The 22,982-nt window shown below is 52.2% G+C and overlaps 7 protein-coding genes across 7 annotated transcripts; 5 read left to right on the top strand and 2 right to left on the bottom strand.

The window, feature by feature from the left end:
- Positions 1-9: 9 nt before the first annotated feature.
- Positions 10-1,051, top strand: KD926_009621 (putative mitochondrial carrier protein (Pet8); the record flags this gene model as incomplete). Its single annotated transcript, XM_053095535.1, has 2 exons — positions 10-66; positions 149-1,051. The coding sequence occupies 2 exons, from the start codon at positions 10-12 to the stop codon at positions 1,049-1,051; spliced, it is 960 nt and encodes a 319-aa protein (XP_052960188.1).
- A 139-nt stretch (positions 1,052-1,190) lies between these two features.
- Positions 1,191-1,819, bottom strand: KD926_009620 (RmlC-like cupin domain-containing protein; the record flags this gene model as incomplete). Its single annotated transcript, XM_053095524.1, has 2 exons — positions 1,191-1,307; positions 1,487-1,819. 2 exons carry the CDS (start codon positions 1,817-1,819, stop codon positions 1,191-1,193), a joined length of 450 nt encoding a protein of 149 aa, XP_052960187.1.
- Positions 1,820-2,250: 431 nt separating this feature from the next.
- KD926_009619 (WD repeat protein) lies at positions 2,251-6,093 on the top strand (the record flags this gene model as incomplete). Its single annotated transcript, XM_053095514.1, has 7 exons — positions 2,251-2,362; positions 2,707-4,043; positions 4,100-4,310; positions 4,381-5,369; positions 5,424-5,512; positions 5,580-5,754; positions 5,815-6,093. The coding sequence occupies 7 exons, from the start codon at positions 2,251-2,253 to the stop codon at positions 6,091-6,093; spliced, it is 3,192 nt and encodes a 1,063-aa protein (XP_052960186.1).
- A 389-nt stretch (positions 6,094-6,482) lies between these two features.
- Positions 6,483-8,673, top strand: KD926_009618 (tRNA lysidine(34) synthetase; the record flags this gene model as incomplete). The annotated part of the gene is made up of 2 exons (XM_053095503.1): positions 6,483-6,777; positions 6,860-8,673. 2 exons carry the CDS (start codon positions 6,483-6,485, stop codon positions 8,671-8,673), a joined length of 2,109 nt encoding a protein of 702 aa, XP_052960185.1.
- Positions 8,674-9,189: 516 nt separating this feature from the next.
- On the bottom strand, positions 9,190-13,971 carry KD926_009617 (putative Rho guanyl nucleotide exchange factor; the record flags this gene model as incomplete). The annotated part of the gene is made up of 3 exons (XM_053095492.1): positions 9,190-9,735; positions 9,808-11,663; positions 11,727-13,971. The coding sequence occupies 3 exons, from the start codon at positions 13,969-13,971 to the stop codon at positions 9,190-9,192; spliced, it is 4,647 nt and encodes a 1,548-aa protein (XP_052960184.1).
- A 1,656-nt stretch (positions 13,972-15,627) lies between these two features.
- KD926_009616 (Sec7-domain-containing protein) lies at positions 15,628-20,686 on the top strand (the record flags this gene model as incomplete). The annotated part of the gene is made up of 6 exons (XM_053095481.1): positions 15,628-18,806; positions 18,858-19,200; positions 19,265-19,653; positions 19,717-19,823; positions 19,889-20,271; positions 20,351-20,686. 6 exons carry the CDS (start codon positions 15,628-15,630, stop codon positions 20,684-20,686), a joined length of 4,737 nt encoding a protein of 1,578 aa, XP_052960183.1.
- An 843-nt stretch (positions 20,687-21,529) lies between these two features.
- KD926_009615 (Pogo transposable element) lies at positions 21,530-22,909 on the top strand (the record flags this gene model as incomplete). The annotated part of the gene is made up of 1 exon (XM_053095469.1): positions 21,530-22,909. One exon carries the CDS (start codon positions 21,530-21,532, stop codon positions 22,907-22,909), a length of 1,380 nt encoding a protein of 459 aa, XP_052960182.1.
- Between the last annotated feature and the right edge of the window lie 73 nt (positions 22,910-22,982).

Below are 22,982 nucleotides of genomic sequence, written 5' to 3'. Positions count from 1 at the left end.
CTACCTACGATGGCCCAGTCCTCCGACTCGGAGCCATTGGTCTCCCTGTGGACCAGATCCTTACTTGTTAGTTTGAAACTTTCCCTGCCATATACCTAACTATGCACATAAGGCCCCTTGACTGACGCTGTTGGGTCGCTTGATTTAGTCGGGCGCAGTAGCCGGCCTTACCGTCGACTGCTCTTTGTACCCCTTGGATACCATCAAAACGCGCCTTCAGAAAGCCCGGCTCCATACGCCATCGGCCCCAGCTCCCAGCCTGTCCTTGAAGCAAACCATCCGCGGAATCTACGCCGGCCTCCCCTCCGTCCTCTTTGGCTCCGCCCCCTCCGCGGCCTCCTTCTTCATAGTCTATGACGGCGTTAAACGCTCGCTCCTGACATCCTCGAATTCGGAGGCTCCGTCCCGCACCCATGTCCTCCTCACACATTCGCTTGCCTCTTCGATGGGAGAAGTCGCCGCGTGCGCCGTCCGCGTGCCCACAGAAGTGGTGAAACAGCGCGCGCAGGCCGGTCTCTTCGGCGGCTCCAGTCTGCTCGCCCTGAAGGATATTCTCGCTCTGCGCCATCCGGATCCAACCAGCGGTGCCAAGCGCGGCTACGGACAAGTACTTCGGGAGCTGTACCGCGGTGCGGGGATCACCATCGCGCGAGAGATCCCCTTCACCGTCCTGCAGTTCACTATGTGGGAGTCGATGAAGGAGGCGTACGCCAAGCGTTCGCAGCAGCAGTCCGGAGGCCAGATCCCGGCCGCCACGAGTGCCATGTTCGGTAGCGTTGCCGGTGCCATCTCGGCGGGGCTCACGACGCCGCTGGACGTCATCAAGACGCGAGTCATGTTGGCTCGTCGGGGCGATGGTGCGGCCGGAGAGGAAAGTGCTCGCGTGCGCATCAAGGACGTGGTGCAGGATATCTCCAAGGAAGGGATGGGAGCTTTCTGGAGAGGTATCGGCCCGCGCGTGGCTTGGATTGGTATCGGTGGCGCGGTGTTCCTGGGCAGCTACCAATGGGCTTGGAATACTCTGGAAAGAAAGGATCAATCGGAACAGTAGATTTCTGTCCAATAATTCGCTGGTGTTGCTATAGAGGTATATATAGGCTAGACAAATGTGTACAGTATGCCGTGAGATGATAATTAACTGTCCAATTTGGTTACGTTCGACTACAAGATGAACCAAACTATCCTACACCTCAATCCTTTCGACGCATCCATTTCAGCTCCCGCACCTGTTCCAGAGTCAACAGTTGGTCCATCATTTCCGCCGTCAAGAAATCGTGGTCTGCAAACTCAAAGCCCGGAACAACAGTCTATGATGCATACATGGATGGGTCAGTCAAACGTCAACTCTGCATGATTAGCACTCAACAGTCATAAGTATAACGAATCTCACTAATCAACAATCTCTCGGTCTCGTCGGAGTTGGCATCCGGCAACAAATAGCTGGACTTGAACTTTCCCCCTTCCACGATCCACTGCAGTCGCTCACCCTCCTCGATGCGATGACCCACCACGAACGACTCGACGGGCGCCTTTCCTCCGTTACGAGCGGCCTGATCGGCGTGAATGATGGCGTAGCGACCCCGTCCGCGATGGAGCGTATGTACGGTGTGACTGGCATTGCGATGAAATACCCCCAGCGGAGAGGATTGGGGATTCGCAGCAGGCTACGGTCCGTTTCCACGAAGAAACCGCCTTCCGGGTGAAGCCGGAGGTTCAGCGTTTGGATGGTCTTCTGGATAGTGGGAGAGTCGGCGACGTTCTTGTGTGTTCGTGATGGGGGTTCGTAGTATGGCTTAATGTCACCGATGGGGATGTCCATCTCTGGTGGTCCTGAATCCTTGGTATGCCTTTATTAGGCGATCGAGATAGCTGTATCTATTGAACCGTCTTGTTTCTTCTCAACAAGAGGCAGCATAAGCACACTTATGGTCTTTGGTGGGTGAGATGGATAGCAGGCCGGCGTGGTGTAACCAGGTTCCTGTCAGCTTCTTAAATCATATCAGTCATCTGCCCAGTTTTGCACAAAACATGGATGGTGGAGTATCATCCAGGGCATTTTTTGGTTCCTTCGGGGCATTGGAGAACCAGTCGTTGCGTACATCGAGAAGCCTAACGGAACTATGGGTCGGTAGAGAAGAGGTCGCATTTCAAGGATGGCGCATACTTTTGATGTAAAGTACATGGAAGGGAGGAATATCGGAGAAACGATCACGACAGACGCAGGTTCATTCTTAATTTCACAACCAAGAGATGTGCCTGGCGTGGCGTTGGGCCAAGTCTCGCGCTCTTCCAACTAGCATCGGATCCTCCTTTTGGTTGCTCGCTTTTCCCCTCTTCCTCTTCCTTCCTCCTCCTCCTCCTGGTACGTCCTACTACTATTCCTACTTCTACTTTGTACCCGCCACTTCTGTGTTTTTCTTCATTTTCCCGCTGGAATCGCATCGGTCGGTCGTATATATACGTCGTGTGCTCGGTCTGGCCGAGGAATGTCTTCGTGAGCGATCGCCGCCCACTTGGTAGGTAGCCTCCGCATTATCCTCCGCACTGGCGCCTCGTTCACTTTCCTCGGGGTAAAAAGTATAGACCACGCGGCATGGCTCGAAAACCAAGTCATCAGAGGGTCACCTACGGTAGGCTTTTTATCTTCCACGCGCGCACCTGCCTTGTCGCAGATCCTCTACTGACTGCCTGCTTCGCTTTCCTTAGTTCTCCCTCTGCCCGACGCCCCGGGCGGTCATCGACTAGGTGTGAATGGCCTGACCATTGACCCTGATAACTCCATCCTGTACTCCGCTGGTCGCGACGGTGTTGTGTGCTCGTGGGATCTCAATTTGCCCCTCTCGAATTCCTCGGTATCATCGGCCTCGAACGCGAAGCCTCCGCCGACGACGTTTCGGAACCAAGTCCAGGCACACAGTCACTGGATCAACGACATCGTCCTGACCCAGAATAATTCCGCACTGGTCTCCGCTTCTTCTGATACCACCGTGAGACTGTGGCGACCGCACTCCGACTCGACTGAGGTGCCCGATCCCATTGGGAAACATGCGGATTACGTCAAGGCCCTGGCCACCCCGGATAGCCGTTCGAATTGGGTCGCATCGGGTGGTCTCGATCATAAGCTCAAGCTGTGGGATCTGAACGGCGGCGGCGAGATACTTAAAATCAATGTTTGCGGCGACGATGGTACAGCCAAGGGCTCGGTCTATGCCTTAGGGGCTGTGTCTTCTGTCCTCGCCAGCGGCGGGCCCGAGAGCGTGGTCAGAATCTGGGATCCGAAGTCCGGCAAATTGATCACCAAATTCGTCGGCCATACCGACAACATTCGCGACATTTTGATCAACCAGGATGGAGATACGGTCATGACGGCGTCGTCGGACCAAACGATTAAGGTCTGGTCCCTCACGGCGGGAAGGTGTATGCACACCTTGACGATGCACAACGACAGTGTCTGGTCATTATACTCCAATCACCCGCAGTTGTCTGTCTTCTACTCGAGTGACCGATCCGGTTTGGTCGCCAAAACAGATACCCGGCATTCATCGGACATTGAGCAAGGAATTTCTATCGCGGCCTTGCAGGAACACGAAGGCGTGGTCAACGTCGTGGCCGCTGGCGACCATATCTGGACTGCGACCCCGAAGTCCAGTATCAATCGGTGGAACGACATCGACACCACAGCTGAGATTGACTCTCCGAGGGAGCGGGAGGCTGCGCCCGCGAAAGAGGAACAAGAGTCTGCGGCGAGGGAACGGGTGAAGAAGATTCCGTACGAGTCGGTTCTGCAGCTCTCCAACACCTCAATGTTCCCCAAGTCTCGGGTTCCGGGGGGAGTGGTGCCTCGGTCAATGGCAAATGGACAACCGCCTTCGCCAGGATCGGACATGGAAGATGAACTGGAGCTTAATCTTCCCGTGTACTCCTTGCCCAACGACACGATAGAGGGCCAGCATGGCTTGATCAAGCACTTCTTCCTGAATGACCGGAAACGAACATTAACCCAGGACTCCGCTGGGGAAGTTGTCCTCTGGGATCTTCTCAAGGTAAATTATGAAGTGAGCTACTATACCATCGCATCTCAATTTAACTCTGTTTCTAGTGCGTACCGATTCAGTCATTCGGCAAGCGTCACATGGACGACGTCGCGTCTGAGATCAACACAAATGAGAGCATTGCTCATTGGTGCACAATCGATATTCGGACCGGACGACTTTCCGTGATCCTGGAACCTGGCCGGTGTTTCGATGCTGAGGTCTACGCGGATGAGGCCAATCTACCGGACTATTCACAGATCCGCGAGGATCAAAGAAGTATGATGGCCGACCCTCTCACCTCTTTTGCTTGGAATTTGTGTTCAAGGCTTTGCTAACCACCACATAGTCAATCTGGGCAAGTGGATTCTCCGGTGGCTTTTTGCGCCCTTGGTAGACGAAGAGATACGGCGAGATGCCCAGTACCGCGCCACCGCGATGACCAAGGCTGAAGAAATGGCTAAACAGAACATGAATGCTACGGCACCCATGGACATCCCGACCATGGATGGGTCAAGAAACTTTGGCGCATCTCTAGATCCTTCAATGTCCTCCCTGCGCCAGGGATACGACATGCTAGGCAGCCCCACAACACCTGGGTTTGGCATCGGGTTTGCAAATAGCCCTGGCTCATTCGCTGCGACTCCGATGTTCAATCAGAGTAGTTCTCAGAACAACAGCAATCATTTCGGCACGTCTCCTGGCGAGCTTTCCGATTATACGATGTCTCAGCAAGCTGCAGATCCTACAAGAAGCTCAATGTCCGATAAGTCTAGTGACTATTTCTCCTCGCCCCGAATGCAAGGCCTACCGCCCTTGGATACCGACCGGGCGCTGTCGACAACGCCCGGGGAGCCAACGCCAACGGCTCTTTTACAGTCACCAGCGGAGCCCGATAAAGAGGAACGCAAGAGAGGTGGCTCGCTGTTCGGAAAGAAGTTCCGCATGGATTTCCCGAAGAAGCTTGGCCGAACCTCGTCGGAAGTCAAGCCACAGATCCAGGAGGAAAAAGTAGAAGAGTCCGATAAATCTTCCGTCAAGGAGGAGAAGGTGTTTGAGAACAACCTAAGTGGCTTTATTGACCGCATCCGTCATGAATACGAAGAGTCGTTGTCTGCCAATTCTACACAGGATCTGGCCTCGGCTTTCTCGCCAAGCCACGAGAGCGAAACTCCGGCATTAGCTATTCCCTCACGCACGGCGGTATTCATCCAAGAGGAATCGGGTGATACGGCTGTGGCTTCCGATCTTTATCGCGGAAGTGTCGGCCGGATCAGCCAGGAGGTCGACAAACTTGAGAAATCGATACCTCTGTGGCTTGCCGATCTGCTACTCAAGGTCTGTATCATCAATGGTTTATTGTTTCGGACTTGGGCCTAACAGCTGCCACAGAACCAAGTACCCTTCAAGGAACCTATCAAGATCGCCTTCACGTTGAAGCCATACGATGATTTGCTGCCGCCCGTGGTAAAGCCCGATGTGTAAGTACAAGGTCGACTCTGATCTCGTTTTATGTCTGGCGACTGACAGCCCCTGCTTTTGCATCAGAAACACCGCCAATGGTAATACGACAAACAATTCTCGCCTCAACGCCAACCGCATGCTCCGGGCCAAGAAGATCCTCGCATACATAGCGGAACGAATTGACCCGGCTAACCCCGACGATCCCGAAGATAACCCACTAAAGCCGGAAGAGTATCTGGAGCTGTACTGCCAAAAGACGGTTAGTTCTTTTACACCTCGCTACACTAATCAAGCCGCTTGCTGACCTGCCACAATCCAGCTTCTACCCCCGAACATGACCCTTGCGACCATGCGTGCCCACATCTGGCGGTCGTCGGGGGACATGATTCTCTACTACAAGGCCAACGGAAGGAAAGAAATTCGAAACCCTGAGGCTGGAAGGGACAACGAGCAAAATCGGCAGGCTTCTGAGGGCGGTTTGCATCCGCAACGACTCGGCGAACCGGGCAGTTTGACCAACGGAGAGGGCAAGATCGCGCCGAGTATTCATTCTCTGACCGCGTCTGGTTCTGCATCGGCCTCTATTACCAACTCCTGAGCAAAGTTTTTCCGGGAGGATTTCATTCTTTGTGACATTATTCTTATTTCCTGTGGTGATATGGCCGACGGCCAGATTGTGTGATATATCAGTCTAGTCTAGTACAGTACATACATTTGAGATGGCGTGAGTTGACCAGATGCCAAATTTGAGCAAGTTCGCCGAGATGTATAAACTGTGACGTACGAAAATAAACACGTAGATGAGAATCAAGGGGGTGGTTGTTCAGGCAGTGTTGCATGATGCCATATATAGAAGGCCGAAAGCTTGGCGGATTGCCACCTCAGGCATTCACGCTTCTACAAAAATCAGCGGCCACCGGGTTCTTCTCCCCTTCTCCCTTCGCCCTCGCCCTTTAACAATTCAACCCCCAAATCAATGGCAGGACCATGTTGCCTGCGCGAGCGATTACTACTTCCCAATTCCTTGAAAGCTTTCAGCGAGCATGGCTCGAATCGCGAACTCCACGGGCAGAGCGGAGACTCGAGACCCGTCTACCTCGTCGGATAGGTCTGGCAGTTAGCGGCGGAGCCGACTCCATGGCTCTAGCATATCTTTGTCGGCAATGGGAGAAGACCCATCGCAGCGACGATGTAGCCGTCACGGCGTTCGTGGTTGACCATAAAGCGCGAGCAGAAAGCACGCGGGAAGCTGCTACGGTGACTGGCTGGCTTACTGAACTGGGTATGTACGATGCATATTTCGCGTGATCAATCTATAGGCGATAACTTGATGACCTGGGCATCGTCACTGACTAGAATTCCAGGCATCAGAACTCAAGTTCTAGAACTCTCATGGTCTCAGGGCACGTTGTCTCAACCCCCCTCCCAGGTATCTGCGTTTGAGACGCATGCTCGACGATTGCGGTTCCAGGCACTCGGAACGGCATGTAGAGACTATGGGATTGAGACTTTGCTGATGGGTCATCATCAAGATGATGATGTCGAGACTGCGCTCTGGAGACTCTGTTCCGGGGCTAGAGGGACAGGGCTTGCTGGCATCCCGTCGGTGAACCCTATCCCTGAATGTCACGGTCTTTTCGGAGTAGCTGAAAGTGGATCGTCGGTTACTCTACGAGGTCTACCCTCTTTATCTCAACCAGGGACGAACAAACAGTCCGAATCAACAGACGACAAGAGCCTTGCATCTCGACGCGTCCCCATGTCCACAGGCGGGATCTTCATCTGCCGTCCATTACTTTCTTTTCCCAAGGCCAGTCTCCTGGCAACTTGCCATGACAACCACGTCCCATATGTCTCCGATCCGACCAACTTCGACCCGACTCTCACCCCCCGGAATGCCATTCGGAGTCTTCTTTCTTCGGATAGACTCCCGCGCGCCCTTCAGACCCCGTCGATTCTAACTCTCGTGCGGAAGAGCCAAGGTCTCGTACGAGATACGACAGATCTCTCGAACCAGTTTCTCCAGAAGTTCCAGATACTAGGTATGAACCTCGCGACTGGCACGATGACGGTTCAATTCCCCTCGTCTTTAGAAACTCTCTATCGCAAGATAGACCCCAGCAAAATCCCTCAACTCCAAGCCACGACCCTTCGACGCATCACGGATCTCCTCGCTCCATTTCCTGGGAATCACTTCCCTCTGCGCAGCTACGAGGACTTTACGGACCTTGTCTTCCCTACCTATGCTGTCTCCAGTACTAAAAGACAAACATTCACTCTTGGAGGAGTGATGTTCAAACCTGTCGATCGCCCTAAGCATGTACCACTTGACGACAAATCCTCATCAACAGCTACTACTAACCATACCGATACCTACACCCACAAGCCTAATCCTAATTCCACGACCGAAAACAACAACATCTGGTTTCTTTCCCGCCAACCATTCATGAAAAACCGTCTCCCTACATACCATCTCCATCTTCCGCTTCCAGTCCCATCTCAATCTCAACTCTCGTCCGCTAGCTGCGGTCAAAATCCCTTAAACACTAACAAGGACCCCCCTCAACAACCTACCCTAGAAGAAAAAGAAGAAGAAACAGAAGAAGAAACAGAAGAAACAAGCTACACAAACCCAACACCCTGGATCCTCTGGGACAACCGCTACTGGATCCGCGTGTCAGCCGTACTAGCCGAGAACTCGACCATCAACAACACCCCTAGGACAAGAACCCAGCCTATACCGTCATCTTACTACCCAAAGAAAGAGAACGTCACCCTTTCCCTTATGATTCGACCACTTTTGAAATCCGATATCGAGTTTATTCGTCAAATTTCTTCTTCTTCTACCAAGGTCTCCACGTCCGAAAAGCCTAGTGTGAGGGATATCAAACTGGATCAGTTCCTTAAACGACTCGCGAAGGAAGCACCAGGGCAGAGTAGGTTTATACTGCCGGTGGTGGTGATCTCGAAGGAGTGTTTTGATGGGTTGGAGAGGGATTTACCGGTGGCGTTGCCGACGATGGATCAGTGGATTTATGGGGTAGAGGAGGTAATGAGAACTCGATGTGCCATGGAGGGAGTTCAGGTACAGTGGGAGTGGATGTATAAGAAGGTGGATACTAAGCCTCTGGAATTGATGGGTGGATTGTTGGAATTGGAGAAGACTCCGACTCCCTAAGCTAACTAGGTGGTTCTTATTATTATTTTACACACAAAGAAAATAATAAAAAGGAATAAAAAAGGGAATGTGTATGTGACATGAAGGAAATGCGATAAAGAGGCACGCTACTCCAGTGCTAAGTGGATGCGATCAAAATCTGCTCAATTGAACCCCATTGAATGCATTCAAGAAAACCAAAGGGAGAACGAAAAAGAAAAGGGGCTCATGCAAAGTATGTTGTAATGTGATACAAGAATGAAGAGGAAAAAAGGGAAGGAGGTAGGAAGGAAGAAATGGCCCTATCAACACCAGTAACCAGAAGGTCATGACACAATAAGGGCGGAATTCTCCAAGAGAAATGACCACCCTTCATCAAGGGTTGCATAGACGCCAAAATGAGCGGTAAAAGAACACCATCAATAGAGACCAGAAAATAAATAAGTCAAGGAAAATAAAGGAAGGTCCTCATCTTTCAGTGATATGCGTGTACTCATGTCCAATCCAGAAATTTCCAAAGGAACGGAGTTCAAGGTCTCATTCACTCGCCTTCAGCAGAGCCACGGCGGCTTGTTGAGCCCGTAAGCCGGCGACTTCTCGCTTGAACCGGAAATTCTCCTTCTTTAATCTCCCGATATCGTCTAATGCCGACGACAGCTGAGATTTAATGGCATCTTCGGCATTGCCGGTCCGCACCTCTTTCGATATTTTGCTCAGTTCCGAGTTGAACCGATCATACAAGGCCTCATTTTCGGCGCTGGCCTCGCGATACAGCTCGTCAAGCTTTTTGGCTCGCTTCTCGCTGACCACTAGGGACGACTCCAGGTCCTTCTCGATGGATGTTGTGCGCCCATTGAATTCTCCACAGAGCGATTCGAATTTCTTCTCAAGTTCCTGAACTCGTGATAGAAGGGCTGCGCTTGCGTCAGGTGCAAACGGTTCCCCGAGTAATCGACTGTTTTCCTCTGCCCGAGGGCTAAGCCTTAGAGCTCGTAATTCGTCACCGATAAGATCCAACTCGTCTTTCAACCCAAGCTGAGCGGTAGCCTGGCTCCTTTTTTCGTTTTGCAGACGATCTCGGAGCTGTTCAAGAAAAGAGTTAGAAACCCACCTCATTCAAGACGACCATACATAAGGAAAGGGGGATGTAATTACCTTTTGTGGACTTTGCATCCGCAGCTTTTGCGGCTTCTGGGGAGATGATGAACTTGTCGGGCGCTTCGTATCAGACCCGTTCACAGGAACTGCCCGCTCTTTCAAGCCGGGGTGCTTCGAGGATGGTATGCTAGTAGCTCGTGATCGTCTTTTGAGCTCTCCGGTCGGCGACATCTTCCTGGGAGACCGTTCTGTCTGCGACAGCTTGGGGTCGATGTTCTCTTTTCGACTAGGGGTAACAGGGCGTGTGGGAGATCGCCGACTGGGTGAAGTCAACCGGACCGGGGAGTTACTCTTTGCAGGCGACTGGCTCCGAAACCTAGACCCGGAACCTTGGCTTGTTGGCGGCCGGTCTTGCTTCGTTGGAGTCATAACTTCAGCTTGGGCGAGATTGCTAGATGATGCTGGAGTCGTCGGCCTCTGTGTCTGACCTGGAGACACACCGGAAGCATCACTTGAGGCTGTCCCCGGTCTCAGATCCGACAAAGAGCTCCGTCTCTTCCGGCGCACTTTTACCACTCCATTTGTTGATATACCTCGAATCGACGACAAGGATGCGGTCTCTTCCTGGGAGCTCCCTGGCCGCCGGATGTTTTCTTGGGAGAGGGAGGCCCCCGTTCGATCACGAGAGCCGGGGCGTAGCAAATGAGCCAAGTTACTGTCGACATCGATCGATTTTGAACGCAGCAACGAGTTTCTTGGGGTGCTGGCTTCGGAATCGTTGGAGCCTTTGCTTTTACTGAGTGTCCGCAAGATCGACGAGACCTTGCTCTCTCCCTCGATCTTGGAATTTTCTCGATGTAGGCCAAAGCCGAATCGCTTGCGAAAGGAGGAGGCGTTGGAGTTCATAGACCCCGCGGTTTGCGAAACGGACAGCGTCTGATCGCAGCTCAAGGCCCCCTCTACCGAGGCGCCGCCCGGGATGAACTCGTCAAAAAGATTGTCAAAGTCATCAACCAATCGGTCTAGCAAAGAGATATGTTGCATTGGGTCTCCTTCAACCGTCAGGACTTCGGCAAAGGCCGCAGTTAAAGCTCCTCGGTCACCGTCGTTCCCAGAGGCATCAAGCAGTTCGGCCAGTAATCGCACCAAGGAGGCTAATGCGCGACGATTTTGCGGACTCATGTCCGCTAGGAACTTTCGGAAGTTTTCATCAAAATCTCGAGGAAACATGGTATCAAAATGACTCTGAAGGAGTTTCATCGAGGATGGCTCCAGGACTGGTCCCATCTGTTCCCGCCAGGCGTTTGCCATGAAAGTTTCAAAAGCCACAAAGAGGGTGTCAACAGGCACCTCTGCCGCCATCTGGATCCTCCCAGGATCTTCTAGCAAGACATTGTAGAGCTCATTGACCGCGGAACGATCGACATTGTCCCTAGCCCGAAGGGAACGGCCCACGATGTTGCCACTGCGCGACTGGAGGGCAAGAACGTAGGCAGCGAATGCTTGCTCCAGCACGCTGAATGGGCTTTCCGTCTCTTTTGAGGGTGATGCGCTAACCATGGAAATCTTGCTTGGCGTTTCCTCTCTCTTGTCCTCCTTCGCCGGGAAAACAGAAGGCAAGGTATTGGAGCGCGACATATTACCGCGGGGTGGTGGCATCTTGGGAAATTCGCCCAGCAACGTTGCAGAGGTGGGTGTTTTGGTACTTGAGGTGTGCGTATCTTTTGATTGACTCCCACCTAGAAGACTTGAAAGTAATTTGGACGGGGACGGAGGTCGGAATCCACGGGGCGTCTTCAGCTGTGGCATGAGATAGCCGGCCAGATAGCGAAGGATCTCAAAATTGGAGTGGACGATAGATTCAGTCATGGTCCGATTTTGAGGGCCATGCAAAGGCAACAGGACGTTGAGGACTACAGAGAATTAGCAAACAACTGGACGCACATAGAGAGCTAGATGGTCCTCTGAATACTTACGACGTTTGGAGAGCACGGGCACGAAACTATCCGCCGTGACGATATCTGAGGATGAGGTGCCAACTATGGTGTCTATGTCCACTCGAAATTGGTCTTCACTCGAAACGGATATCCCGACAATCACCTCTAGATCCGACGAGTCCAATATTTGTTTGCTCGTGGCCCTAGAGGTGTCAAACACAACCCTGATCTTGGACATGCCGACCCGGTTTGTCAGCGACCCCGTTCCATCTTCCTTACCCTCTCCCTCCTCGAATACACACGCCAAGATGCCGAGGTTTCCAACAGTACCCGTAGGGCTACGTAGGGACCATTTGCCGTTCTCCCTTTCGGAATCGGTAAACCGACCTGCAATCTTCGCCTTGACAATGTCTTCAATGACGCGAACGGCGCGGCCCTCGTGAGTCGAAGTTAGCTCTAGTGCCAGAAGATCCACTGTCGTATTCTGGGTTGGTTTCGATTTGGCGGCCGTAGGAGCGAGAAACAAGATCCGCCCACAGTTAGATTGCGTGCAACGCACGGTGTGAAGATCGTATACTTGTACGACACGGATTTCATTGGGAGGCAGCGATCCCGAAGGGCCACTGGTGGCAGATGCAGCGTTGTCCAACTCGGCCAGCAAGCCACGCGCCATGATTTTGCTACCTGAAGCCTTCGCCAACAGCACCAGGCAATTTTTGTAGACCAGCATGATTCCAGGATTGGGATCCAATGACGGGGGATCCACATGGTAAGGGGGTGACAACTCATTAAAGTCAACCGCCGTAATCAATCGACTTGAGGGCAATATCGTGGAGGGCCAACCATCCACTAACTCTTTCAGTCGACGAAAACTGAGGTCGTGGTTCGTTGACGAGGAGTCATCTAGGGCGCAGATGTCGTTGATGACATCTCGGGCTTTCAAAAATGGCCGGATGGCCGGATGAACCAACGGGAGACTTTTCATCATGGTGTCGATTAGCAGACTGTACCGGGGCAAGCGCTGCACGGGCTCCATGAGTAAGGATCGCAACATCTGCTCTCCGGTGTCATGCACGCGCTTGGAGAAACTGGACTGTTTATCCTTCATGAAAGAATTCAGCACCTGGGTGAAGCTGTTATGAGCATTCATGTAATCTGCGTAGGGCTCCGAGAACCGAGGAAACCAGTCGAGCAATGCATTGGCCAATACCACCGCCCCAACCGGATCATCTCTGTCCTCTCCTGACGGGGTACGTTGTGACATGGATGAAGACAGCTCGGTATCCCGTGTCATATCCTCGATCGCTTCCCTCTCTGTCTCTTCGAGGACCTGGCGGATCACCTCCAGAAAGCCCATGTTGACTTCAAGAATCGCATTTAGACAAGGAGGGAAGAGCTTGGCCAGGTCTGATTCGGTGGGACTTGTACTGGATGATCCTCTTGCTTGAGCCTTCATGCGGAATTCCTCCGCCACATTGCGTACCAGAGTAAAGAGCTTGTTCACATATCTTTCTTCCGTATCCACAAATTCACACATCGTTAATCGGAACGCCTGTTTTTGGCTTGTCGAGAAGACACGGGATCGATTCACCTTGGTGGGCTGGGACGGGGCTCGCTTCAGTCGTGATGTCGGCAGGAACACGGGTTTCCCCAGCGATTGAACGAGCGACGAATACTGGCCGTACTGAGTGTCGGGAGGGTCCTCCATGTCGGCTAGATCGTCCAGTTCGTCCTCGCCCGGTCGCTGCGGCGGTTGAATGATTCCCGGGGGAAACACGACATCGAGATCCACCCAAGGGACCTTGCGCTCCTGAAAGGCGCCACGGATGTCGCGCACAATATCAGCCGTATATTCCACCTTAGTCATGCGATTTGCCAGGTCGGCGGCATGCATCTCGTCGAAGAGCTTGGGAATCTGTCCCCCCGGTCTGCCAGCTCGCGCGAAGGCGTTCAGGCAGTCTTTGGCGGGGTCAGACAGGTCGGCAAAATATTTCAGCATCCCGACAGCTAGACCGCGACATACTTCGTCGCCTTGTTTCTCGCGGGGGAGGTGGTTGACGGCGGCGTACAACGGGGCGGCGGGGGAGATGGTGATGCGCGGATAGCTCTGAAAGCCGGCGGGGGTCAAGACATGCGCCTGGATGCGCGAGCTGCTGACGGTGGCATTTGCGGTCGCGACGGGGCCATAGAAAACGAAGACGGAGGACAGATAGGGATCGGAGGCCTGGTAGAGAGCGAGTTGTTCCAACGGCAGGTCCGACGGGGCGCTTGTCACGGTCGCCATCGTGGCGGAAGCAGCGAGGCTGGCGCGCAACCGGGGGAAATCAATATGGAGATACCGACGGAGGAAACCAAGTAGCTAGACAATTAATGCCGCACCACAATGAAATGAAAACCGATGGGTGAGAAAGAAGATAAGACAGGTACGAAAAGAACAATCGACAGGTTACATAAAAGAAAGGAAAAGAACGACGAGCGAGCGATGGGAAAGCTGCACACGCAAAGGCCACTGATACTCTAGAAAGAGACACGAGGGAACGACTGCGCCGAAGGCATACTACTCATCGGGAACAAGGACAAGAAAACAAGCGAATAGCGAGAGACGGTCCTCATGCAGTCGACGGGGGAAGAATAGGAAACCCCTCCATGGGAAGAGTCCAGAGAGATGACTGATGGCGGAGAGAGCGAGCGAGAGAGAGCGAGAGAGAGCGAGAGAGAGCGAGAGACGCGTTGAGGTTCCCTGGGGACAACCCGGGAGGGCAAATCACTGGAGCATGAATGAGTTGTTCCGGAGGGGGGGGGAAGATGAAGAGGGCGAGTGGGGACTGCAGCCGGGATTAATGATGATTGTTGTGGTGGTTGTTCGGTGGTTGTTGTGGTGAGAGAAGGATGGAGATGACTGCAGATGATTTGCGCGGCGCAAGCGACAGGAAGCCAATACTGCATGTGGACGAGGGGGCAACCAAGTGGGGGGATGCTCAACTCCGGCCGACGTCCTTGCGGGACGATTTCTTTATCTTCGTATTTTCTTCCTTCTACGATTCATGGCGTCCTTCTAGTTCAAGAATCCTTTGGCAAAGCACGACTCAACTTCTGTCCAATGGGTACTTCTCCTCATGTACCTGTCCGCGGGACTGGCAATGCACAAGTACCCTAGGCCCATGTACACGTGAACAACCTAACAACTACGTTCAAAACGTCGGAACCATGGATGCGATCTGGAGATCCCGATCCCGACCCAGATCCCCTGGCAGGGGCTGTGAATATGGACTTGTGCACCGAAATACCGATGGTTGGGTCCATGAAACTCCCGATCACGACCCCAGTCCATGGAGGTGCGTTGTGGACTTGTTGTCCCGTCCAAAAGTACGTGACGGCGTAAGGCATGGGGTGATGTTTCTGTTGCCCCTGCAGATTTCAAACCTCCGACCTGCCGGTAGACAAATAGAAAGGTACAGTAGTTCTGGTAGAAAATCTTACGCGATGGTAGGACTTGGGTCGATCCGACATGCGGAGATCGAATACAGGATCTCCCTTACTCCGGAAGTTGACTGCTATACTAAGGACTGGTAAGTAACTACTGCTAAGTAACTATGACCCGGCACGATAGCGCGAGGGAAGGCCCAAGTCACTTCCAAGTACCGCTGCCAGCCAAAGGGCCGCGTGGAGGTACCGCCGAGGGACTTGGCGCGGCTGAGTCAGCCACCCCCAGAAGCAAACAGGACAAACGCCAACAGAACAGCTGTTGTTCCGCTCGTCGTTCATCTTCCTTCCTTCGCTGCGTCGCCTCGTCTCTCTTTGCTTGCTCCTCTCATTCTTTCCCCCGTGGTTTCCTCGTTCAAGGGCCATGTTCTAATCTTGCTCCGTTGTCGGGCAGTCTTTCATTCCCTCCCCCTTCTTCTCTCTTCCCTCTTCGCTCAATTCCTAATCTCCCTCCGTCATGTCGTCCGCCTCCCTTCCTATCGCGGTCGACCCCGTCGCTTTGGTGACTACAGAATGTATCACCGTCACGTCGGCTATGCGCAAACATGCCCGCTGGGCTCATTCTTCCGTCTCCGCCATTCTTGGCGGAAGTACCGGCGCCCGCGTCTACGGCCGTGATACCTCCGCCCCTCCGAGTCCCCGCAATGGCACCTCGACGTCTCGTTCCGCACCCCGGGCCCCCGCCCCCGATGACGATCATACTCTGGCCAATCGATGGGGCTTGAGAGGCAAGAAAGGCAAGAGCATGCAGGACAACCCCCTCATCTCGGCCTTCACTCGATTACGGAGTGATCTGAAGGGTTGCAAAGACATCCGCTCCTTCGATGCTCCCGCTCTACTACATCCGTTCCTGCAGGTCGTCCGCTCCTCGTCCACCTCCGCCGCAATCACCTCGCTCGCCTTGGTGGCCCTGACCAAGATCTTCTCCTATAACATCATCGGCCGGGACTCTCCTCGACTCTCCATGGCCATGCAACTCTTATCCGCCGCCATTACCCACTGTCGATTCGAAGCCAGTGACTCCGCTGCCGATGAGATTGTCTTGCTGAGGATTCTAAAATTGATGGAAGGCGTCTTGTCTCGCCCGGAGGGTGAACTGCTCGGCGACGAGAGTGTGTGTGAAATGATGGAAACCGGGTTGAGCATGTGCTGTCAGGTCCGTCTGTCGGAGGTCTTGAGGAGGTCGGCGGAAATGGCCATGGTCAATATGTGCCAGGTGATTTTCATGCGACTGTCCCACCTCGAGATTGCAGAATCCTCCGAGGAGATTCCCGCGCTTTCCCTTGCGGGAGGCGACCAGCCGACCAATTTCAAGATGGACCCTTCTGTCGACGGAGATACCGTGACCTCGCAACATCCGTCCGCCATGGGCTCGGATACCGCCGTTCCGGAGCGCGATCGCGGTAGCAGGGAGGAGACCCCAGAACAGACCCCCAACGGCAGTGCCGTCGCCGCTCCCCCCAATCCGCAGGACGACGTTGGTGACGACGTTGCGCCTTACTCCCTGGCCTCTATCCGGGAACTCTTCCGGGTACTGATTGACCTGTTGGATCCCCATAACAACCAACACACTGACCCCATGAGGGTCATGGCATTGCGAATCATTGACGTCGCGTTGGAAGTTGCGGGTCCCGACATTGGCAGGCACCCTAGTTTGGCGTCATTGGCCCAAAACGACCTCTGTCGCCACTTGTTCCAATTGGTGCGATCAGAGAATCTGTCGATTCTGACCGAGTCGCTGAGAGTGGCAGGCACCCTGCTTCTAACTTGTCGCTCCGTGCTCAAGCTCCAGCAGGAGCTGTATCTGTCGTATCTGGTCGCATGCCTTCATCCGCGGGTAGAGATACCCAAGGAGCCTGGCATCAACCCGGCTCTTTACGACGGGGTGCCGCAGGCGCCTAAGTTGGTGAAGCCTCCTCCGTCCCAGTCCAACAGTGGCAGATCCACGCCCGTTCCCGTGAAAGATCGGCAGAAACTGGGACTGGAAGGAGGCTCCCGGAAACCGGAGACGCGAGAAGCCATGGTCGAAAGTATCGCCGTGCTGGCGCGGATTCCAAGCTTCATGGTAGAGCTGTTTATCAACTACGATTGCGAGGTGGACCGTGCCGATCTATGCGAGGACTTAATCGGACTTCTCTCTCGTAGCGCGTTCCCCGACTCCGCCACGTGGAGCACGACCAATGTGCCCCCGCTATGTCTGGATGCTCTGTTGGGCTATATCCAATTTGTGTACGATCGAATGGACGACGAGCCAGTGCAGGCCGGCTTTCCTGCGCGGGGGGATTTGAAGACCCAGCGCAAAACCAAGAAAATCATCATCGCCGGCGCACAAAAATTCAACCAAGACCCCAAAGCCGGTATTGCCTACTTGGCTGCTCACGGTATCATTGAAAACCCTGATGATCCTGTTCTAGTGGCCAGATTTCTCAAAGGAACCACCCGACTGTCTAAGAAGGTTTTAGGCGAGTTTATTTCCAAGCGATCGAACGAAGCGCTCCTGGAAGCTTTCGTCGATCTTTTTGATTTTTCGGGGAAGACTGTGGTCAACGCTCTTCGCGACCTCCTCGGTGCATTCCGCTTGCCCGGTGAATCTCCGCTCATTGAGCGCATCATCACGACATTCGCGGATAAATTCATCGAAAAGGTGCATCCCGCAGGTGTCGCTGATAAAGATTCTCTGTTTGTCTTGACATACGGCGTCATCATGCTTAATACAGACCTGTACAACTCTAATGTCAAAGCCCAAAACCGCATGTCATATAATGACTTCGCGCGAAACCTGCGCGGTGTAAACGCTGGACAAGATTTTGCGCCGGAGCTTTTGCAGGACATCTACGATTCTATTAAACAGAATGAGATCATTCTGCCAGATGAGCACGACAACAAACATGCATTCGACTTTGCTTGGCGAGAGCTCTTGTTGAAGTCTTCCTCGGCTGGCGGGCTGGTTGTGGGCGAGACTAACATCTACGATGCGGAGATGTTCGAAGCCACTTGGAGACCAGTGATCGCTACCCTTTCGTACGTTTTCATGTCCGCCTCGGATGATGCGGTTTACTCCCGGGTGGTCCAGGGATTCGACCAGTGCGCCCAAATTGCTGCCCGGTACAGGCTGACAGAGGCTTTTGACCGAATCCTTTTCTGTCTTACGTCCATCAGCACACTTGCCTCTGAAAATCCCCCCAGCACGGCCCTCAACACGGAGGTGCAAGCTGGAAAGAAGAATGTTATGGTCAGTGAGCTTGCTGTGAAATTCGGAAGAGACTTCAGGGCCCAGCTGGCCACGGTGGTTCTTTTTCGAGTTTTGGCAGGTAACGAATCCGCTGTTCAAAAGAGCTGGACATACATCGTCCGCATCCTCAACAATCTCTTCATCAATTCCCTCACTCCTCCGTTTGATACCAGCCTGAACTCCGAACTTGAGATACCTCCTATTCCACTGCAGCTGCCGTCGCAGGTTGTGGACCGTGATGGACGTGGAAACGAGAGTGGATTGTTGTCTGCCTTCACGTCCTATCTGTCCAGTTATGCCGCCGATGATCCCCCGGAGCCATCAGACGAAGAACTTGACAACACTTTGTGCACCGTGGATTGTGTTACCGCATGTTCCATCAACAATATCTTGACCAATATCAAGTAAGTTAGCCCATCGTTCTGTCTGAACTGAATCTCAATTAACATTTCTAGGTCTCTTCCTCTGGAATCCGTATCGCTGGTGGTAGAGTCTCTATTGGCCCAGCTGCCCGAGGAGTCCGCACCAGCAGTTATTGTCGTGAAACCCGAGAGACCGTCTCCCGCGTCGAGGGCAAATGGCAAAGCTGATGCCAGCCAGTCGAAGTATGATCCTGGAATGATGTATCTATTGGAGCTGGCGACCATTATCACCCTCCGAGACGATGAAACATTGGGGGCCTTGGGCGAGCGGCTTTTGACTTCGTTGCAAGCGTTTATTCGGGATGCTCGGAATCTGCATTCGCTGGCCTTGTCGCGCATTATCTATTATCTGTTAAATCTGTTGCGACTCAGCCATGTATGGATAACCCAATTTCCCCCCAGCCATAAACTGCTTTTGAAACTTGCTAACAATCTGGTAGGATCATTCATTCATGCGTGTGCCTGTTGTTCTACACGGCATCTCGGGGTTTGATCAAGACATATTGGAAAGCGTTGCCATCCCCACTGTCAAAGGACTCGCCCGCTGCATCTCGCACGGGGGTCTTTTGCGTAATGAGATTACTGTTTCCCCTGATTTTTGGTCAATCTTGCAGAGACTCCATCAGCATAAAGAAGCGGGACCGTTGGTGTTCGACCTCCTCCAACACGTTATTGACTCCTCGCCGCCTATCATTACCGCGGACAATTACGAGTCAGCCATCGCCCTTGCGAATGACTTCGTTAGCGCAGGTAGCGTCGGGTCCATTGACGAACGGCAAAAAGACGCGATCTCGCGGCGCTCCAAGGGTGTTAAACAGCCCAAATCAAGGTTCGTTCTGCACTCAGTTCCCTTCGCCCATGTCATCATGAATTAACACATCAGCTGGAATAGTGAGAACGAGGTTGTCTCCCGAGCCTTGAAGGCGATTAGTCTCATCTACCAACTCACCGGACGAGTTCCAAGTCTTATCAAGCAGTCTCATCTTGAAGACAATGAAGGTATGTACAAGCTGCACCTGCCCTCAAGCGCCGAATGCCTGACTAATATTGCTTACAACGATCAGCTTGGTCGGCCTACTGGTCTCCTATCTTCCTTTCATTGACCGCCCAATGCATCAATCCCTGCCGAGATATCCGGCACAATGCCATTTCAACCCTGCAGCGATCGCTTCTCTCTGTCGAGATGAGTTCCACCGACAGCAAGGAGTGGACTGCCATCTTCGATCAAGTGCTGTTCCCACTCGTTTTCCGACTGTTGAAGCCAGAGGTCTACCATTCAGACCCTCTCGGAATGAGTGAGACCCGCGTGCAGGCGGCTATTTTGGTCTGTAAGATCTTCTTGCGTTATCTGGATCAGCTTCCGAATCATGATGGTATGCTGGAACTTTGGCTGAAAATTCTGGATATCCTGGATCGAATGGTCAACAGTGGCCAAGGCGACAGTTTGGTATGTTGTTTTCTCAACCTTTCATTATCTCATCAGCCAAGCCATGTCCAAGGACTTTATATGCTAACTATATCTACAGGAGGAGGCCATCCCCGAGAGTCTCAAGAACATTCTACTGGTCATGGCCGGCGGAGGATATTTGGTACCTCCATCTGAAGACGCCACCAAGGAGGCGATCTGGACCGAAACAAAGAAGCGCTTAGACAGATTCCTACCTGATTTGTTCAAAGAAATCTTCCCGGATTTTTCGAACGAAAAGCCGACAGCCTCTGCCGTCGCGTCTCCCGACCCATCGTCAGCCACTGAGCCTCCCAATGACGAGAAGCCTAAACAAGACGAGACCCCTGCTGATTCTCCAGCTCCGGAAGCAGACGCTGGAGATGAGAAGACTGAAGAACAGCCAAATGAATCCTGAACCCAAAGAAACAACACCCTCTGAAACATCTTTTCATGTTCTCATCTACCCTTGGAGTATTTATCCCGTTGGTAATCTGATGTCTTTTTGCGATCAACTATACATAACATGTAAATATAATGATGCGTTTGCTTTTTTTTTTCTGCTTGTTGTCCCTGTCGGAACACCACTAGCGCGGATGAAGGTTGACTCTTCTTTTCTTTCTTCACTTTTTGCACCTTTGTTACGTTTAGAATCTGGCGCTTGCCAACCGGCCACCTTTATACTTTTTCTCTTTTTGGGCAGTATTGTCTCTTCTCCACGATGCATATACATCAACCGTTCAACACTTGGGAAATCTTCTACATACCCCTTTCGTTCGTGTAATTGTAGAGTTCAGAGTTCAGTTGAGCAATACGAGACCGTTCCTCTAAAGTATTCACCACCCACTACCGATCAAGACCATTTGCTCAATATACCTAGGTACAGATACATAACGTATCTGGTAAACGAGCGGGCCACCTCACGCGTTTTGGCTCCGATCGAAAACCTCGCTCAATTCAACCACCAACCATGCCTCCAAAAGCGCGTCAAAATCTTCAAAATTCAGCAGAACAGGAGGGGAGAATCTTACTTGCTATCTCGGCTTTAAATAAGTAAGAAATACCCAATATTCGTGAAGCAGCACGCGTCTATAATATTCCTCGAACAACTCTCCAGCGACAACTTAATGGCCATACTTATCGCGCAGAAACACGCGCCAATAATCATAAAATGACTCAAAATGAAGAAGAATCACTTGTACAATGGATTCTATCGCTAGATCGACGTGGAGCGCCTCCTCGGCCCTCTCATATACGAGAAATGGCTAATATTATACTCGCTCAACATGGTACTACACCAATCCAATCAGTCGGGGAGAAATGGGTATACAACTTTATTAAACGACAAGATCGCTTAAAGACTCGCTATACTCGACGCTACGATTTTCGACGTGCTAAATGCGAAGACCCTAAGATTATACAAGAGTGGTTTAACTGTGTACAAATCACGATAATGCAACACGGGATCGTACAAGAAGATATCTACAATTTTGACGAAACTGGCTTCGCTATGGGCCTAGTAGCTACTGCACAAGTAGTTACTAGAGCTGACTACTACGGAAAGGCCTCTCTTGTACAGCCAGGCAATCGAGAATGGGTTACTTCGATCGAGTGTATTAACTCTACTGGTTGGGCGCTTCCTCCATGTGTGATCTTCAAAGGGAAGGTCCATATCGAGGGTTGGTATCAAGATACTAAGCTCCCACGCGATAGTAGGATTGAAGTTAGTCCGAATGGATGGACTACTGATGAGATAGGCCTTCGCTGGCTTCAAAATCTCTTCATTCCTACTACTACTGGTCGTACAACTGGAAGATATCGTCTTCTTATTCTTGACGGCAATGGCAGTCATCTTACGCCTCAATTCGATCAGATATGCAGCAAGAATAACATTATTCCTATCTGCATGCCAGCTCATTCCTCTCATAAGCTTCAACCTTTGGATGTGGGCTGTTTTGCGCCTTTAAAAAAGGCGTACGGAGACTTAATAGAGGAGCAAGCTCGCTTAGGAATCAATCATATTAACAAGCTTGATTTCCTAGAGGCCTTTCCACAAGCTCGCGAACGCGCTTTTCAAGCAGATACTATTCGGAATAGCTTCGCAGGCGCTGGCCTAGTTCCATTCAATCCAGATAGGGTGCTCAGTCAGCTGAATATTCAACTAAAGACTCCTATACCACCAGGTAGTCGATCAACCAATTCAGCGCCAAAAACGCCCTATACAACTAGGCAGCTGGAGAAGCAGGCATCTACAGCAAAGAAGCTGCTTAAAGCGCGTACGCAGAGCCCTTCGTCTTCGCTAGAGACGCGATTTGATAAGCTTATTAAAGGTCATGAATTACATCTTAATGAGCTTATTCTTGCACGCGAAGAAATCCACGAATTACGCCTTTCTCATGAAAAGAAACTTCGAAAAAGGAGACGCTCTACTAGGCAGCTAGCTATTACGGAGGGATCAGCTATTCAGGAGGGCCTAGAGCGATTTCAGCGCGAGAATGAGGTTAATGAAGCTCAAAATACGCTTCCTCTAGATCCTGCACTTCCTGCAGTCAGGCCACGCGTACGAGCGCCCCCGCGGTGCAGTGATTGTCATATTCTAGGACATAGACGATCACAATGTCCTAATCGAGTTCCTAATTGATTTTTAGATAGAAATGCAATTGTTTTGTTGATAAGGCCCTTATATTTAGCCCGCGGGCAGAAATGGAGCGGAG

The sequence above is a fragment of the Aspergillus affinis genome, assembly GCF_023601865.1.
Source record: "Aspergillus affinis strain CMG 70 chromosome Unknown NODE_6_length_556011_cov_87_064024, whole genome shotgun sequence".
Lineage (NCBI taxonomy): Eukaryota > Fungi > Ascomycota > Eurotiomycetes > Eurotiales > Aspergillaceae > Aspergillus > Aspergillus affinis.
The sequence above is the reverse complement of the archived record's forward strand: the minus strand, read 5'-3'. Positions and strand labels throughout refer to the sequence as shown.